Here is a 13767-nt window from a genome sequence, read left to right as displayed (position 1 = left end):
TCCTTCCTTCCTCCCTCCCTCCTTTCCTTCCTTCTTTCCTCCCTCCCTCCCTTCTTCCTTCCTTCCTCCCTCCTTGACGATAAAGATCTAAATCTATCTATCTCTTTTTTGGTTCTTTGTCACGATCACGCTGACCAACCTTCAAATTATTCCGATGATAAAAGTATTTTTTCATTTGCTGCTGTAAAAGCTACAAAAGCACAGAAATTTCACTGCACACAAAATAGCACGAAAGACAGAAACAAAGGCGGGGGGGTGGGGGGGTGGGGGGGAGTGGAGGAGAGAAAGAAAGAAAACAACACACGCAAACCAATCATACGCAATTTCAGATCAATCAAGTATGATCATGCAGTCAGACGCTGTGAGACAAATCGAAACGAGGAGGACGAGCCTGTCCGCAGAAGACCCGCCGTCTGCAAATAACACACCAATTTACCTCTCTGGAAATATGCCCCTTCTGCCTGTCCCTCAAAACCCTCTTTCAGATATAATTTGGCCAAAATATATGAAGATTCAATTCCATCAAAAGCTGTCAATCCTAAAAAAAATAAAAAAATAAAAAAATATAATGTGCCAAATAGCAGGAGCTGGCTGATGTGGAGAAATATGTTTGCCACTCGTGTTCTGAATAATCTTTCTGCAACTTGTCCGCCTTCCTCAAATTGACCCATCACCCCTTGTTTTCTGTGTTTGGCCTCTTCACGCCTACAATTGAGCAGGGCCGCTCCGTGCTTGAACTACTCCCACGCATCTGTCTCCCAGCAAGTGGACAAACATGTTATTTCCCAAATCAAGAAATCCATTTGCAACTTCGTGCAAAACACTTCCCACACAGACGAAAACGGTATTAAGAGCTCGACCAGAGCAAAACTGAACTGTCCTCTTTTTCTTTTCTTTTCTTTTTTTACCCCCTCCAACAACTAACCCTGCAGGATAAAAACCACACACACACACACACACACACACACACAGTCTACAGTAGCCAGATGGATGAAACTCTGCAGCTCAGATAAAAACAGGAATCCAGCGTTGTGTCTACTAAGAACTAACATTACTATTATTCCTGCAATGATTTAAAAACTCTAATTATTAATTAACTAGCTCTTTTGTCCCATATGGTGTTATTTTTCATATACCGGCATAAAAAAGTTGGTATAAAGTTCCAGATAATATGATAGAAATACATTTTCTTGATATGATGCTAACAGATTCACGCCTGTTAATTCACTGGAGTTTCTGACTGCAGTAAAGATTCACTATTTTATTTTATTTTATTTTATTTATTCCACTTTCTTTCCCTCACTTACCTTTTTTCTCCTTTACTTCTAATTAAGGGCTTGTTTAGGCAGGAACGTGTCTATGTTCCCACATATCTAATACCCCTTTTCCACCGAGCTGGAGCTGGAGCTGGTGCTGGTTCGGAGCCAGAGCCTGACTAAGCACCGTTTCTTTGCTTTTCCACCGCCAAAGCTCCAGTCCCGAGCCTCAGAACAGGAGCCAGACCGAGCACCAACTCTTTGCTGGTCTATTAGCCGGCTAGCGGGGCTAACATTTATTAGCCGGCTAGCGGGGCTACCGTTTATTAGCAGACTAGCAGGGTTAACGTTCATTAGCTCACTACTGTGGCATTTACAGAGGGTTAAAGATTTGTTGATTAATAGTACTATTTTTATCATTTTTTTGCCAGAGCTGTCTCCTTCTTCTTCTTCTTTTTCGTTTCCGGCAGGCTAGATGCCTTGCGCCATGTTGCTGCCTCTCACTGGTGAATCATGGAAGTGCTTCAAAAAGGTGTGCGCTGGCTACGTTATACAGTGACGTAACCGCGTGGCTCCTTGCCAGTGGAAAAAGCAACCGGTTCGTAAGAGGTGCTTGGATTAGAACCAACTGAGCTCCAGCTCAGTGGAAATGGGGTATAAGAGATTATTCAAATTTAGACCAAAGTTCAAAGTTCAAATTTTGAAAGTTCATAGTTCTTTTATTTTCTCCAATATGTTGCTGCAAGCTATTATTTTTCTAAATTATTGCCACAGCTCATATAGAACCACAGACAGCAATTATTTTATCAGTTTTAACACTGAAACTATGCGTCAGATTTCAAAATAGTTTTAAGTAATCATACGAAGATGCTGTATTAATGATGGAGGCAGAGTCTGAGGTAGTGCTGCTCATAGACAATTATACATGGGTGACCAAGTGAGAGGTTTTTATCCCGTTTACATTTAGTTTAAAAACATAATTTACCTTTTAAAAAAGACATGGGGATAGTTTAATCTTGTATCTTTTTCATTCAGACTTGGAGACCCATGACCCTCCTCATCTCATCTTTCATTTATCGCTGCTCCGATTACAATTCCTGATTATTTAAATAAATCTTTTGTTAAGAGCGAAGTGAAGTTTCCTTTTCAGCACATCCTGACCAAAGCCCATTATGATAATCAACCTTTTTTTGACCTGCTACTTTACACTGACACAATATTCTTCACCTGATAATCTTCATTCATTCACTGGAGGGGAAAAAACAGCAATGAGTTGTGATTTAAGTCTTTTTGAAGAGCAATGCAATTTAAGTATAGGTTTTTTTTTCTTTTTAGAAATGGATGTCTGATTGTTGAATTGTTGTTGAGTTAAATTAACCTCCACTCACACAATGTCAGGTTATACACATGCTAACCATGTAGCCACAGCAGCTAACTACCTCAAAAATAGCTTCTTTGTTCTCCATCTGCAGCAGTTTGAAGTAAAATCGGATTAAAACGATGGAATAGCTCATTTTCAAATTGGCTCAATTGAGTCAATTATTGCTGAAATCAAATCAAATCCATCAAACTTTATCATCTATTTATAACTATAGTTCAGGTTAGTGCAACTCAAAGTGTTTGAAATACAGCTGACAAGTGGATAATGAGACGAGACGAACGCAAACAGTTCAATCAATCAGTTATGAGTTGTGATTCAGAGTGATTTAAAGACTGTGTAAAGTGAATTCAGACATTTTGTTCTAAACACATTAAATAGGTCATAAATGTATTTCTAAAAAAGGTGTAAAAAGCATTTCAACCATTTAGATTTGAATTGTGGAGCTAGGCTTCACAAACTGTGTTTCAAGATTTCTGTGTTCAGGATTTAGTGATTAGCATAAACCCGCCCCTGCTGCTGTAGAGGTATAAATACATTCAGCACACACTACTACTACTACAGTCTACAGTTAGCCAGTTAGCTGAGTTAGCCGCCGAGCTAGCAGCCAAGCTAGCAGTCGAGTTACCTACAGAAAGCTCTCAGACGTAGTGTCAATGTTTCGGGTAGAGGTGGTGAGAAAGAGGCTAGGGTATATATAAGAGGTATATTTTATTTTGGATAAATACTGATTAACCTCTCGATTTCTTTCGTACAAAAGGCAAAAAAAAATATTTTTTGCTAAACTGACAAATTTCGGCCTTTTCCATCAACCTTTTCTAACACAGTACTTCAAAATGCACAGAAAAATAAGTTCAGTTGACGGCTACTGCCATCAAAGGCGGCTTAGTTATTATTTTTGTGGAAGAAATCGTAGCTGTCCAACACTTTCTGGTTTATATTAAATACTTTTCTGAGCAGTTGGTGAAAATCAAAATAAAGTGAATGAAGTATGTGAGTGAACATTTGACTTATACTGTGTATGTGTTGCAGAAATACTTGTTGAACATGATGTTTTGTAGTTCTGATGGACTAATGAAGTGGTGCGTAGTGTAAATTATAGCTCACACTGCTGCTAACATGACTTTAGACTTTTTGTTTTGTTCTTGAGTGTTCTTGGAGTGGTGCAGGATGAGTCTTGCAGCAATAACCTACAATTTCTACCTTCTATATTTTATAGTCTACCTTTTATTTATGGTATCTGTTCAGAGTTTCAGGAGACCGTATAGTGCTGGATAACACGGCAACTGCTCAGGAATCGTTATCAAACCACTATACTCAAAAAAAGTTGTTTTCAAGGTTGAGAAGTTGTTGAAAAATGTCTAAAAAATGTCTAAAAACACTCCTCATAGTTTCCTTCCTGAGCTGATTCACCTGCTCAGACTCACTTTGGTGTTTTTTTAGGCTTCTCAAAGAAAAAAACAAAAACTGACCTCCATGAGACGGAGACGTTGTCGGGCTAACATCAAACAGCACGATGTAAATGAGATTCAAACCCTGACACACTATATGGAAATGTGCTGTCTGCTGCTTTGTAAACACAGAGATGCTTTGTCTCTAAATGCAGCACAGTGACACACACACACACACACACACACACACACACACACACACACACACACACACACACAAGAAGTGTTTTCTTACGTCTCCTCCGCTGTCTTTGATGCCCAGGATGTTTGGGTGCTGAGAGAGATGCACCACAGCGTCCACCGGCAGCTCCAGCCCCGTGTTGGCCGGCACGCTGTACAGAACCACCGGCACCGGGCTGCTGTCCGCCACCTGCAGGGGGAGACGGAGAGACCCTCAAACACAACATCCTGCCTACGTGAACAAAAAGATCCCTCCGCTCTGAATCCCAGACTGACCTGGAAATACAGGTGGGAGAAAGCAAATGAAAGATACTTACTGTGAATTTTAATGACCCAGATTAGATTTCAAACTCTCAACATTAAGTTCTACTATGACTAAAACTTTAACTGCACAGTGCAAAGGCCCTGTTGGATCTGTAGGAACTATTATTACTGTTCTTCCAAAACTCATGAAAATTTACAAACTCCTCAGACCTGGCAAAAAAAATCTATATTTCAAGGCTTGTGGAAATGGGCGCCTCCTAGAAAATTAAAAAAATTGAGCCCCTAGCACCAGATTGATGTAGAAAAACTAAATTTGGTACAGATATGCATTATGTATAGATGCACAAAAAAGTCTCTTGGACCCATACCGTAACTCCAACAGGAAGTCGTCCATTTTTATTTTGAAAAGTTGATTTTGCCGCCATTTTCGCGATTTCCACACATTGTACTTTAACAAACTCCTCCTACTGATTTAATCCGACCGATTTCAAATTCACTCAGAATCATCTTAAGATATTGCAGATGGAAAGTTATGAAAATCTTTTTCCTCTGTTATACCGGGTTGCCGCCGTGTGGCGATGTGGGGAATTTTGATGTTTCTCCATAAAACAGGAACTGCTGGCCAAATGGCGCCACTGCACCCCTCACAAAATGATAAAAAATGAGACCCTCGCTCCAGATTGATGTAGACAAACGAAATTTGGTACACATATGTATCATGTAAAGACGCACAAAAAAGTCTCTTGGACCCCTACCGTAACTCCAACAGGAAGTCGTCCATTTTTATTTTGAAGATTCGATTTTGCCTCCATTTTTGCAATTTACAGATTTTATCCAACCGACTTCGAATTCAGTCAGTATCATATTTGGACCTTCAAGATGAAAAATTATCAAAATCTTTGCCTCCGTTTGGCGCGCAGGTGGTCGAGTGGTTAGAGCGCATGCCACATACGCAGCCGACCCCGGTTCGAATCCCGATCGGAGGTCCTTTGCTGCATGTCACACCCCCCTCTCACTCCCATGTTTCCTGTCGGTCTACTGTTAAATAAAGGCGTCTATGCCAACAAAATCTTTAAAAAAAAAAAAAAAATCTTTGCCTCCGTTCAACCTGACAGGTGTGACATTGAGGTGAATGTCGCTGTTTCGGGAAGGGACGGGGGAGCGAGGGCCTGATCATCTCTGCTTGTAGCTTTAATCAATTTAATGTTTTTCTCTTGATCCCTGTGTCTCATTTAGTCCCTTTTGAAAACCAGCACCTCAAACCACCTGAGGTTCCTTAAAATATAAAGCTGCAGCCACCGGATGCTCCAACTGACTCCCATTAAAAAAGCTTCAACTAAACTTTCAAGAAATACTAAGTCACATCATTTGTGGATGAGTTTTGATCTCAATCACTAAATTCAGGCCCTCTAATAAATGTTCTGGCCCTTTATTTTGAAAAACCTCTCAGTTAATAAGATTTGAAGACTTAAAGAGGCTTTGATGTCTGTATATACAGTACAGTCTATGGTGGAAACCATTTATTGCACATATTAAGTCATCGTACTGTTACCAAAATGTTGCAGTAACTTAATAAAACTTAATAAACTAAACTAAATAAAACAAACAGTAAGCGAGACAGTGTGTTTGATTGCATCTTCCTCCTACACACCTTTCTTTAAGTTTTAAATCTTAACAGTGAGAATATTTCGGCTGATCTTCGCTTCTTCAAATAGCTGTTTTAGGGTTAAGGTGTGTGTGTGTGTGTGTGTTTGCGCTGTTGGCTGACCTTGGTGAAGTGCTGGATCAAAGCGCGGCTGTCCATCTTGCCTTTATAGAAGCATGGTGTCACCACGAGGACGGCGTCGGCTCCGGCTGCCGCCATCTTCTCGGTGAGCTGCACCGTTGCTCTGGTGGCTGAGCAGACAGGGGGTGAAAAGAAAACACACACACACACACACACACACACACACAGACAGACACACAGACACACACACACACACACACACACACACACACACACACACACACACAGGTCTGTCAAAAACCTTTTATTACGACACACTAAAAGGGACTAAAAGGAGGAAATTACAAGGTTCTATACTCGTCCATGTTGTTGTGTTTCTCTTATAAACCTCCTTTATATTCTCTCTCACGTACAGTCCCTTCACTTCCAATAATGTCTTCTTTTTCCAATTTAATCATAAATACAACATGTATATACTGTATATATTAAAAAAAAAAAGAACAGATGGGTGAATGAATACCATAAGAAGGCTGCTGCTGGAGAACTGAACCTGCATGTGAAATTCCCTCATTGCAAACAAACAAACAAACAAGGCATTATTCATGTTTTTATATTTCCTGCAGAGCAACAACAGAAAGAGCTTCAGTTCCTCCACCGGCAGCAATCCTTGGAAGGAAAGGCCAAGCAGACGATTTATGTAACAAATACGCCCGGTGTCCCTGGAATATTTATTGAATAAATACATGTGAAATAATTCATGAAGAGAGAAAAAAAAAAAAAAAAAAGCCCAGGAGGTTTTACATTATGAGTTAGTGAGGAGAAGAAGAAGACGAAACAAAGCGGTGCTGTACTGTACTGTACTGTATTGTAGAGCTATGAATGTTCATTATGAGAGCGACTCAACAGGCCATTAAAACTGTTACAGACTCGCTTGATTTCAATTATCAGCCCATAAAAATTAATGACATCACCGGCTCATAACGAGCTTAAAATCAAGGTCTCTCTATTGGAAACACGAGCGTCAATCTGAGCTCATTTATACGTCTTTAGCTCAAATTGTATTAAAGCACACTATGAAAATATGAATGAAAATGAGTATAATGATGGTTTGATGGTGTGTGTGTGTGTGTGTGTGTGTGTGTGTGTGTGTGTGTGTGTGTGTGTGTTTATTAATTAACTAACTGCTTTTTGTAAGTAAGGTTTCAGTGTGTGTGAAACTGTGACATTTAAACAAAGGGGAATGGTTGAATATCTGGTCTGAATGTTAAGAAACCGAAAAGGAAGTTTAAACACACTCAGAGAAACACACACATGCAGAAACACACACACAGAAACACACACAAACACACTAAGAGAAACACACACACACACACACACGCACACACACAAACACACTCAGAGAAACACACACACACGCAGAAACACACACACACTCACTCAGAGAAACACACACATACACACACAGAAACACACTCACTCAGAGAAACACACACAAACACACACACACACAAACACACACACACACACAGAGAAACACACACTCACACAGAGAAACACACACACAGAAACACACTCACTCAGAGAAACACACACACTCAGAGAAACACACACACACAGAGAAACACACACAGAAACACACTGACTCAGAGAAACACACACACACACAGAAACACACACACTCAGAGAAACACACACACAGAAACACACTCACTCAGAGAAACACACACACTCAGAGAAACACACACACACAGAGAAACACACACAGAAACACACTCACTCAGAGAAACACACACACACACAGAAACACACACACTCAGAGAAACACATGTACGCACACACACACTCACTCACACACACACACACACAGAGAAACACACACACAGTCACTCAGAGAAACACACACACACACAGAAGCAAACACACACACACACAGAAACACACACACACACACACACACACAGAAACACACACACACTCACTCAGAGAAACACACACACACACACACAGTCACTCAGAGAAACACACAAACACACACACACACACACAGTCACTCAGAGAAACAAACACACACACACACAGTCACTCAGAGAAACACACGTACGCACACACACACACACACACACAGAGAAACACACACACACTCAGAGAAACACACACACACTCAGAGAAACACACACACACACACTCAGAGAAACACACACACACACTCAGAGAAACACACACACACTCAGAGAAACACACACACACACACACACACACACAGAGAAACACACACACTCAGAGAAACACATACACACACACAGACAGAAACACACACACACACTCAGAAACACACACACACGCACTCAGAGAAACACACACACACACACTCACACACACAGACAGAAACATACACACACACACTCACACACACAGACAGAAACACACACACACACAAAGAAACACACACACTCACTCAGAGAAACACACACACACACACTCACACACACAGACAGACACACACACACACACTCACTCAGAGAACCCAACACACACACACACACACAGTCACTCAGAGAAACAAACACACACACACACACACACAGTCACTCAGAGAAACACACACACACACACACACACACAGTAATACCAGATGACAGAAGTTTTACACCACCTCCACTTTCACAGTTTTTATAGAAGTTGAAGACGTTAAACTTCAAATGGAACAAAAGTAAAAAATAATAATTAAAAAATAAATTAGTGCCAAAAATGAGTTTGATTAAAGTCGTCTTTGAGAAAGTGTGTCTCTGAAAGTGTGTTTTAAGTATGAGACACAACTTGTGTTTTGACAGAGTGTCAACTTCTGAAAAATGAGAATAATTTTAGAAATAATTAAAAACTGCCGACATGAAGTTAAACTCTCATCTCAATTTATAACTTTAATAGTTCAAGTCTGAGGTTGTCAAAAAAAGCTTTAGTTAGTAACGGTTAGTATTAAACAGAATGAGAGCACACACACATACACACACACACACACACACACACACACACACACACACACATTCAGAGAAACACACACACTCAGTGAAACACACACACAGACGGACACACACTCAGAGAAACACACACACACACACATTCAGAGAAACACACACATTCAGAGAAACACACACACTCAGTGAAACACACACACAGACGGACACACACTCAGAGAAACACACACACACAGACGGACACACACTCAGAGAAACACACACACACACACTCACTCAGAGAAACACACACACGCACACATACACACACACAGAGAAACACACACACACACACACACATACACACACACTCACATATACACACAGAGAAACACACACACACACACACACTCTCTCAAAGAAACACACACACAGAAACACACACAGAGAAACACACACACACACTCTCAGAGAAACACACACAGACACACACACATAGACACACACACTCTCAAAGAAACACACACACAGAAACACACTCAGAGACACACACACACACTCATACTCACTCAGAAACACACACACACACAGAAAAACACAGAAACACACACACACAAACACATGCTTAGAGAAACACACACACACACTCAGAGACACACACACACACACACACACACACACTCGGAGAAACACACACACTCACTCAGAGACACACACACACATACAAACACACACACTCGGAGAAACACACACACTCACTCAGAGACACACACACACATACAAACACACACACTCAGAGAAACACACACACTCAGAGAAACACACACACACACACACACACACACACACACACACACACATACACACACACACACACACACACTCTCAAAGACACACACACACAGAGAGAAACACACAGAGAAACACACACACACACACACACACACACACACACACACACACACACACACACACACACCCTCAGACCTACATTCACAGCCGGATCCTGCCATCACCAGTTTCTGGGCTGGCAGCGAGCGTCTGACTCTCCTCACCACCTCCACCCGCTCCTCCTCCGTCAGGTACGGATATTCACCGTTAGAGCCTTGAACCACCAGACCTGAAACACAACACACACATTCACCTTCCCTCCTTCCTTCCTTCCTTCCTTCCTTGTTTCCTTGAACCACCAGACCTGAAACACAACACACACACTTCACCTTCCTGTCGACCTCCCGGGTCAAACTGACCCCGTCGGTTTTCACTGTTCCTTCTTTCTTTCCTCCCTCCCTCCTTCCTTCCTTTCCTTCCTTCCTTCCTTTCTTTCCTTCCTCCATCCCTCCCTCCCTCCCTGCCCCACTCCTAACTTCCTTCTTTCCTCCATCCTTCCTTCTTCCCTTCTTTCTCTTTTCTTCCCTCCTTCCTTCCTTCTTTCCTTTCCTTCTTTCCTCCTTCCTTCCTTTCTTCCCTTCCTTCCTTCCCTCCTTCCTTTCCTTCCTCCCTTCCTCCTTCTCTCTCTTTCTTTCCTCCCCCACCTTCCTCCCTTCCTTCCTTCCTCCCTTCCTTCTCTTCCTTCCCTTCCTTCTTTCCTCCCTCCCTACCTCCTTCTCTCTTCCCTTCCTCCTTTCTCTCTTTCTTTCCTCCCCCACCTTCCTCCCTTCCTTCCTCGTTTCCTTTCTCCCTCCCTTCTTCCTTGTTTCCTCCCTCCCTCACTCACTCCTTCCTTCCTTCCTTCCTTCCTTCCTTCCTTCCTTCCTTCTTTCCTTCTTTCCTCTAAACTAATGAAGAATATTAGAAACACATATATAATCTAAGTCTAACAATACACTGCAGGTTCTACCAGCTGTAGCAGTAAATAGCAACAGTGGGGGAAAAACTAACAGTATTTCTAAAAAGAGACTTTAGTTGTAGTACACATAAATGAACACCAGGTGGCGACAAATGACTTCTAACTTAATTTTTCGTTTTTACCTCAGTGCTGAACTTTGTCCTCTCTGTCGGATCCCTAAACAAATAATACTGGTGACAGACAGACAGACATCAGAGGAGTCTCCACAGGCCTTAAACTCTGTGAAATGAGTTGTTATATTCACCAAAACTGAAGATATTTCCAATATGTCTGAAGTCAGTGTTCACTACAGTCATGCATATAGTTAAACTACCTGCTGCATTTTCATTGGGTGTTATCACGTGATCCAATCTGAGCCAAACATGCATATAATGACAACTAGGCTATGGTACTATATTTATCAAACAGAGTGACATGCAGTAGGTTTCTTTTTGACATTAAATTATCCTTCTTGTTACTATAGGAACTACTTTGATCCCTCTCAGTGACCCCTGCTAGTACCTGAACCCTACTTTTGGGAATGTAACCTGCACTAACCCTGCAGAAAAAAAGCTGTGGATTAGTTTGAGTCGTGTATCTTCAGTTCTGTGTTACCTTTAAATGGTATCTTTGCATATTTCTGCAGGTTGTCCTCCAGTCTCTGGTAGTCCACGTCCTCCTTGGCGGTGAAAGGAGTCGCTATAGGCGGATAAATCCCGCTGAGGTCCAGCCTGGTGGTGGTTGTTGCTGTGCGGCTCTGAGCTCGTCTCCATAATGCGGAATGAGCTGCTCGACACGCGGGACTCACACTCCTCCAAACCCGGACACAGTGCATGGTGAAGCGGACTCAATGACCGGAGTGGCTCGCTCTCTCTGTGTAGCGCGTGCTGTGCTGGGACTGTGCAGCTGCTGCAAGTTAATCACTAACCGGCCTCAGCAAATATTAACAAGAATTAGGGATTTTTTGGGGGAGAAACTTTTGCTGTTATCTCAAATATCGCAACAACACACTTTTTAGCGACTCGGTTCATGAAGCAGCAGCTGTTTTAATCGGCCACGTTGTGCGTTAAAGCTGCGTTTTAGACTCTTATCGCTTATCTGTTAATTTCACATGGGTAACACAACACTAACACACATGGCCGAGACGTTGATTCACCTCACGGACACACACACACACACCTGACAAACAGGTAAACACACCGAGTTGTCTCTGCACACAATGTTAACAAACTATGTTGCAACGCAAAGCTCCGCCCAGGATCAGTGAGGGCTCATCCTGCATTAGTTTGTCTCTGGTTTAACGCAGATTGACACCGATCACTCATGATGACCGAGGACCTGTCACCATAGAAACAAGGGGGGGTCAAACATGCGGCCCGTGGACTTTCCTTCCTGTGTTCTTTTCCGTTCTTCCTTTCCTTCTTCTGTCCTTCAACATTCCTCCATTTCTTTCTTCCTTCATTCTGTCCATCCTTCCTTCTTTCCATTTTTCCTTCCTCCCTTTCTTCCATCATTCCTTCCTTCCTTCCTTCCTTCCATCTTTCTTTCCTCCCTTTCTTCCGTCATTCCTTCCTTCCTTCCTTCCATCTTTCCTCCCTTTCTTCCTTCCTTCCTTCTGTCCATCCTTCCTTTCTTCCCTCCCTCCTGCCTTCCTTTCTTCTTTCCTTCCTTCCTTCCTCCTTTTCTTCCTTCCTTCCTTCTGTCCTTCCTTTCTTCCTACATTCCTTCATTCTGTCCTTCCATCTTTCCTTCCTCCCTTTCTTCCATTTTTCCTTCCTGTCTTCTTTTCATTCCTTCCTTCCTTTTTTCTGTCCTTCCTTCCTTTTTTCTTTCTTTCTTCCTTCTTTCCATCTTTTTCTGATTTCATGCTTCTGCATTTGTACTCTCTCTGTCTTGAAAACAGTCTGTCCAACTCTCAAATAACAGCAGCAGACAAGTGAGAATAAAGACTAAAAAGAAAATAATAATAAAAAAGTTAAGAGAAGTGACATGTTGTTGTATCTGTTCATTGTGACTATAATCTCTTTACATACAGGAGATACAGATACAGACTATATGATTTTGACCTACTGTACAACTCGATGATTGCCTGTACAGCCTCTGATAGCCTTTACACTACCGCCACCGTGTGGACAAATGTAGAACTGCATTGATTTGAATGAGAGGCAAACACAAATACAAGGACTCTTTGGATAAGGCTGCAATTTTCTAGGTTTTTTTCTTAATGTCAAGAAATCTCATGTTTGAAACCAACAATGAACCGATCTCATATATCACAAGCCTCATATATCTTTTTCCTCTGTGTCAAAGATCTCAGTTATTGTCTAAATATTGTTAAAAACACATCAATAATCCACGCTGCTGCACTGAGTTTGTTTAGAAATGGCTCCAAAGACTAATAAGATTTTCAGTCTCCAGAGAGTAGTTCTGTTTACCGCTTTATTAGCTTGTTGTGCGTCATGTCACAACCTCTTTACTACAACTACTCATCTTTATGTGTTCAAAAGTAAAAGTAGGCTAAAGTCTGAGGCACTTTAGATGTTTAGATTCTTATCCACAATGCAACACAATCAATGAGGCGTCTGATTAATCCTTAATTTATTCTGCAGCATGACAACGAGCCCAAACATCCAGCCAGAGTTATAACCAACTATCTTCAGCAACAAGAAGAAGAATAAGGAATCCTGCAGCTGATGGTTTGGCCCCTCACAGAGTCCTGATCTCAACATCATA

The 13767-nt window shown here is 41.6% G+C and overlaps 1 protein-coding gene across 1 annotated transcript; it reads right to left on the bottom strand.

Moving 5' to 3' along the window:
* Window positions 1-344: 344 nt before the first annotated feature.
* Window positions 345-12193, bottom strand: hoga1 (4-hydroxy-2-oxoglutarate aldolase 1). Its single transcript, XM_053341116.1, has 5 exons — window positions 11650-12193; window positions 10198-10326; window positions 6298-6425; window positions 4321-4455; window positions 345-413 (listed from the first exon to the last, which is right to left on the bottom strand). Exons 1-5 carry the CDS (start codon window positions 11867-11869, stop codon window positions 345-347), a joined length of 681 nt encoding a protein of 226 aa, XP_053197091.1. The 5' UTR covers window positions 11870-12193.
* Window positions 12194-13767: the final 1574 nt, after the last annotated feature.

This window comes from Scomber japonicus, chromosome 2 (assembly GCF_027409825.1).
Source record: "Scomber japonicus isolate fScoJap1 chromosome 2, fScoJap1.pri, whole genome shotgun sequence".
NCBI lineage: Eukaryota > Metazoa > Chordata > Actinopteri > Scombriformes > Scombridae > Scomber > Scomber japonicus.
The sequence above is the reverse complement of the archived record's forward strand: the minus strand, read 5'-3'. Positions and strand labels throughout refer to the sequence as shown.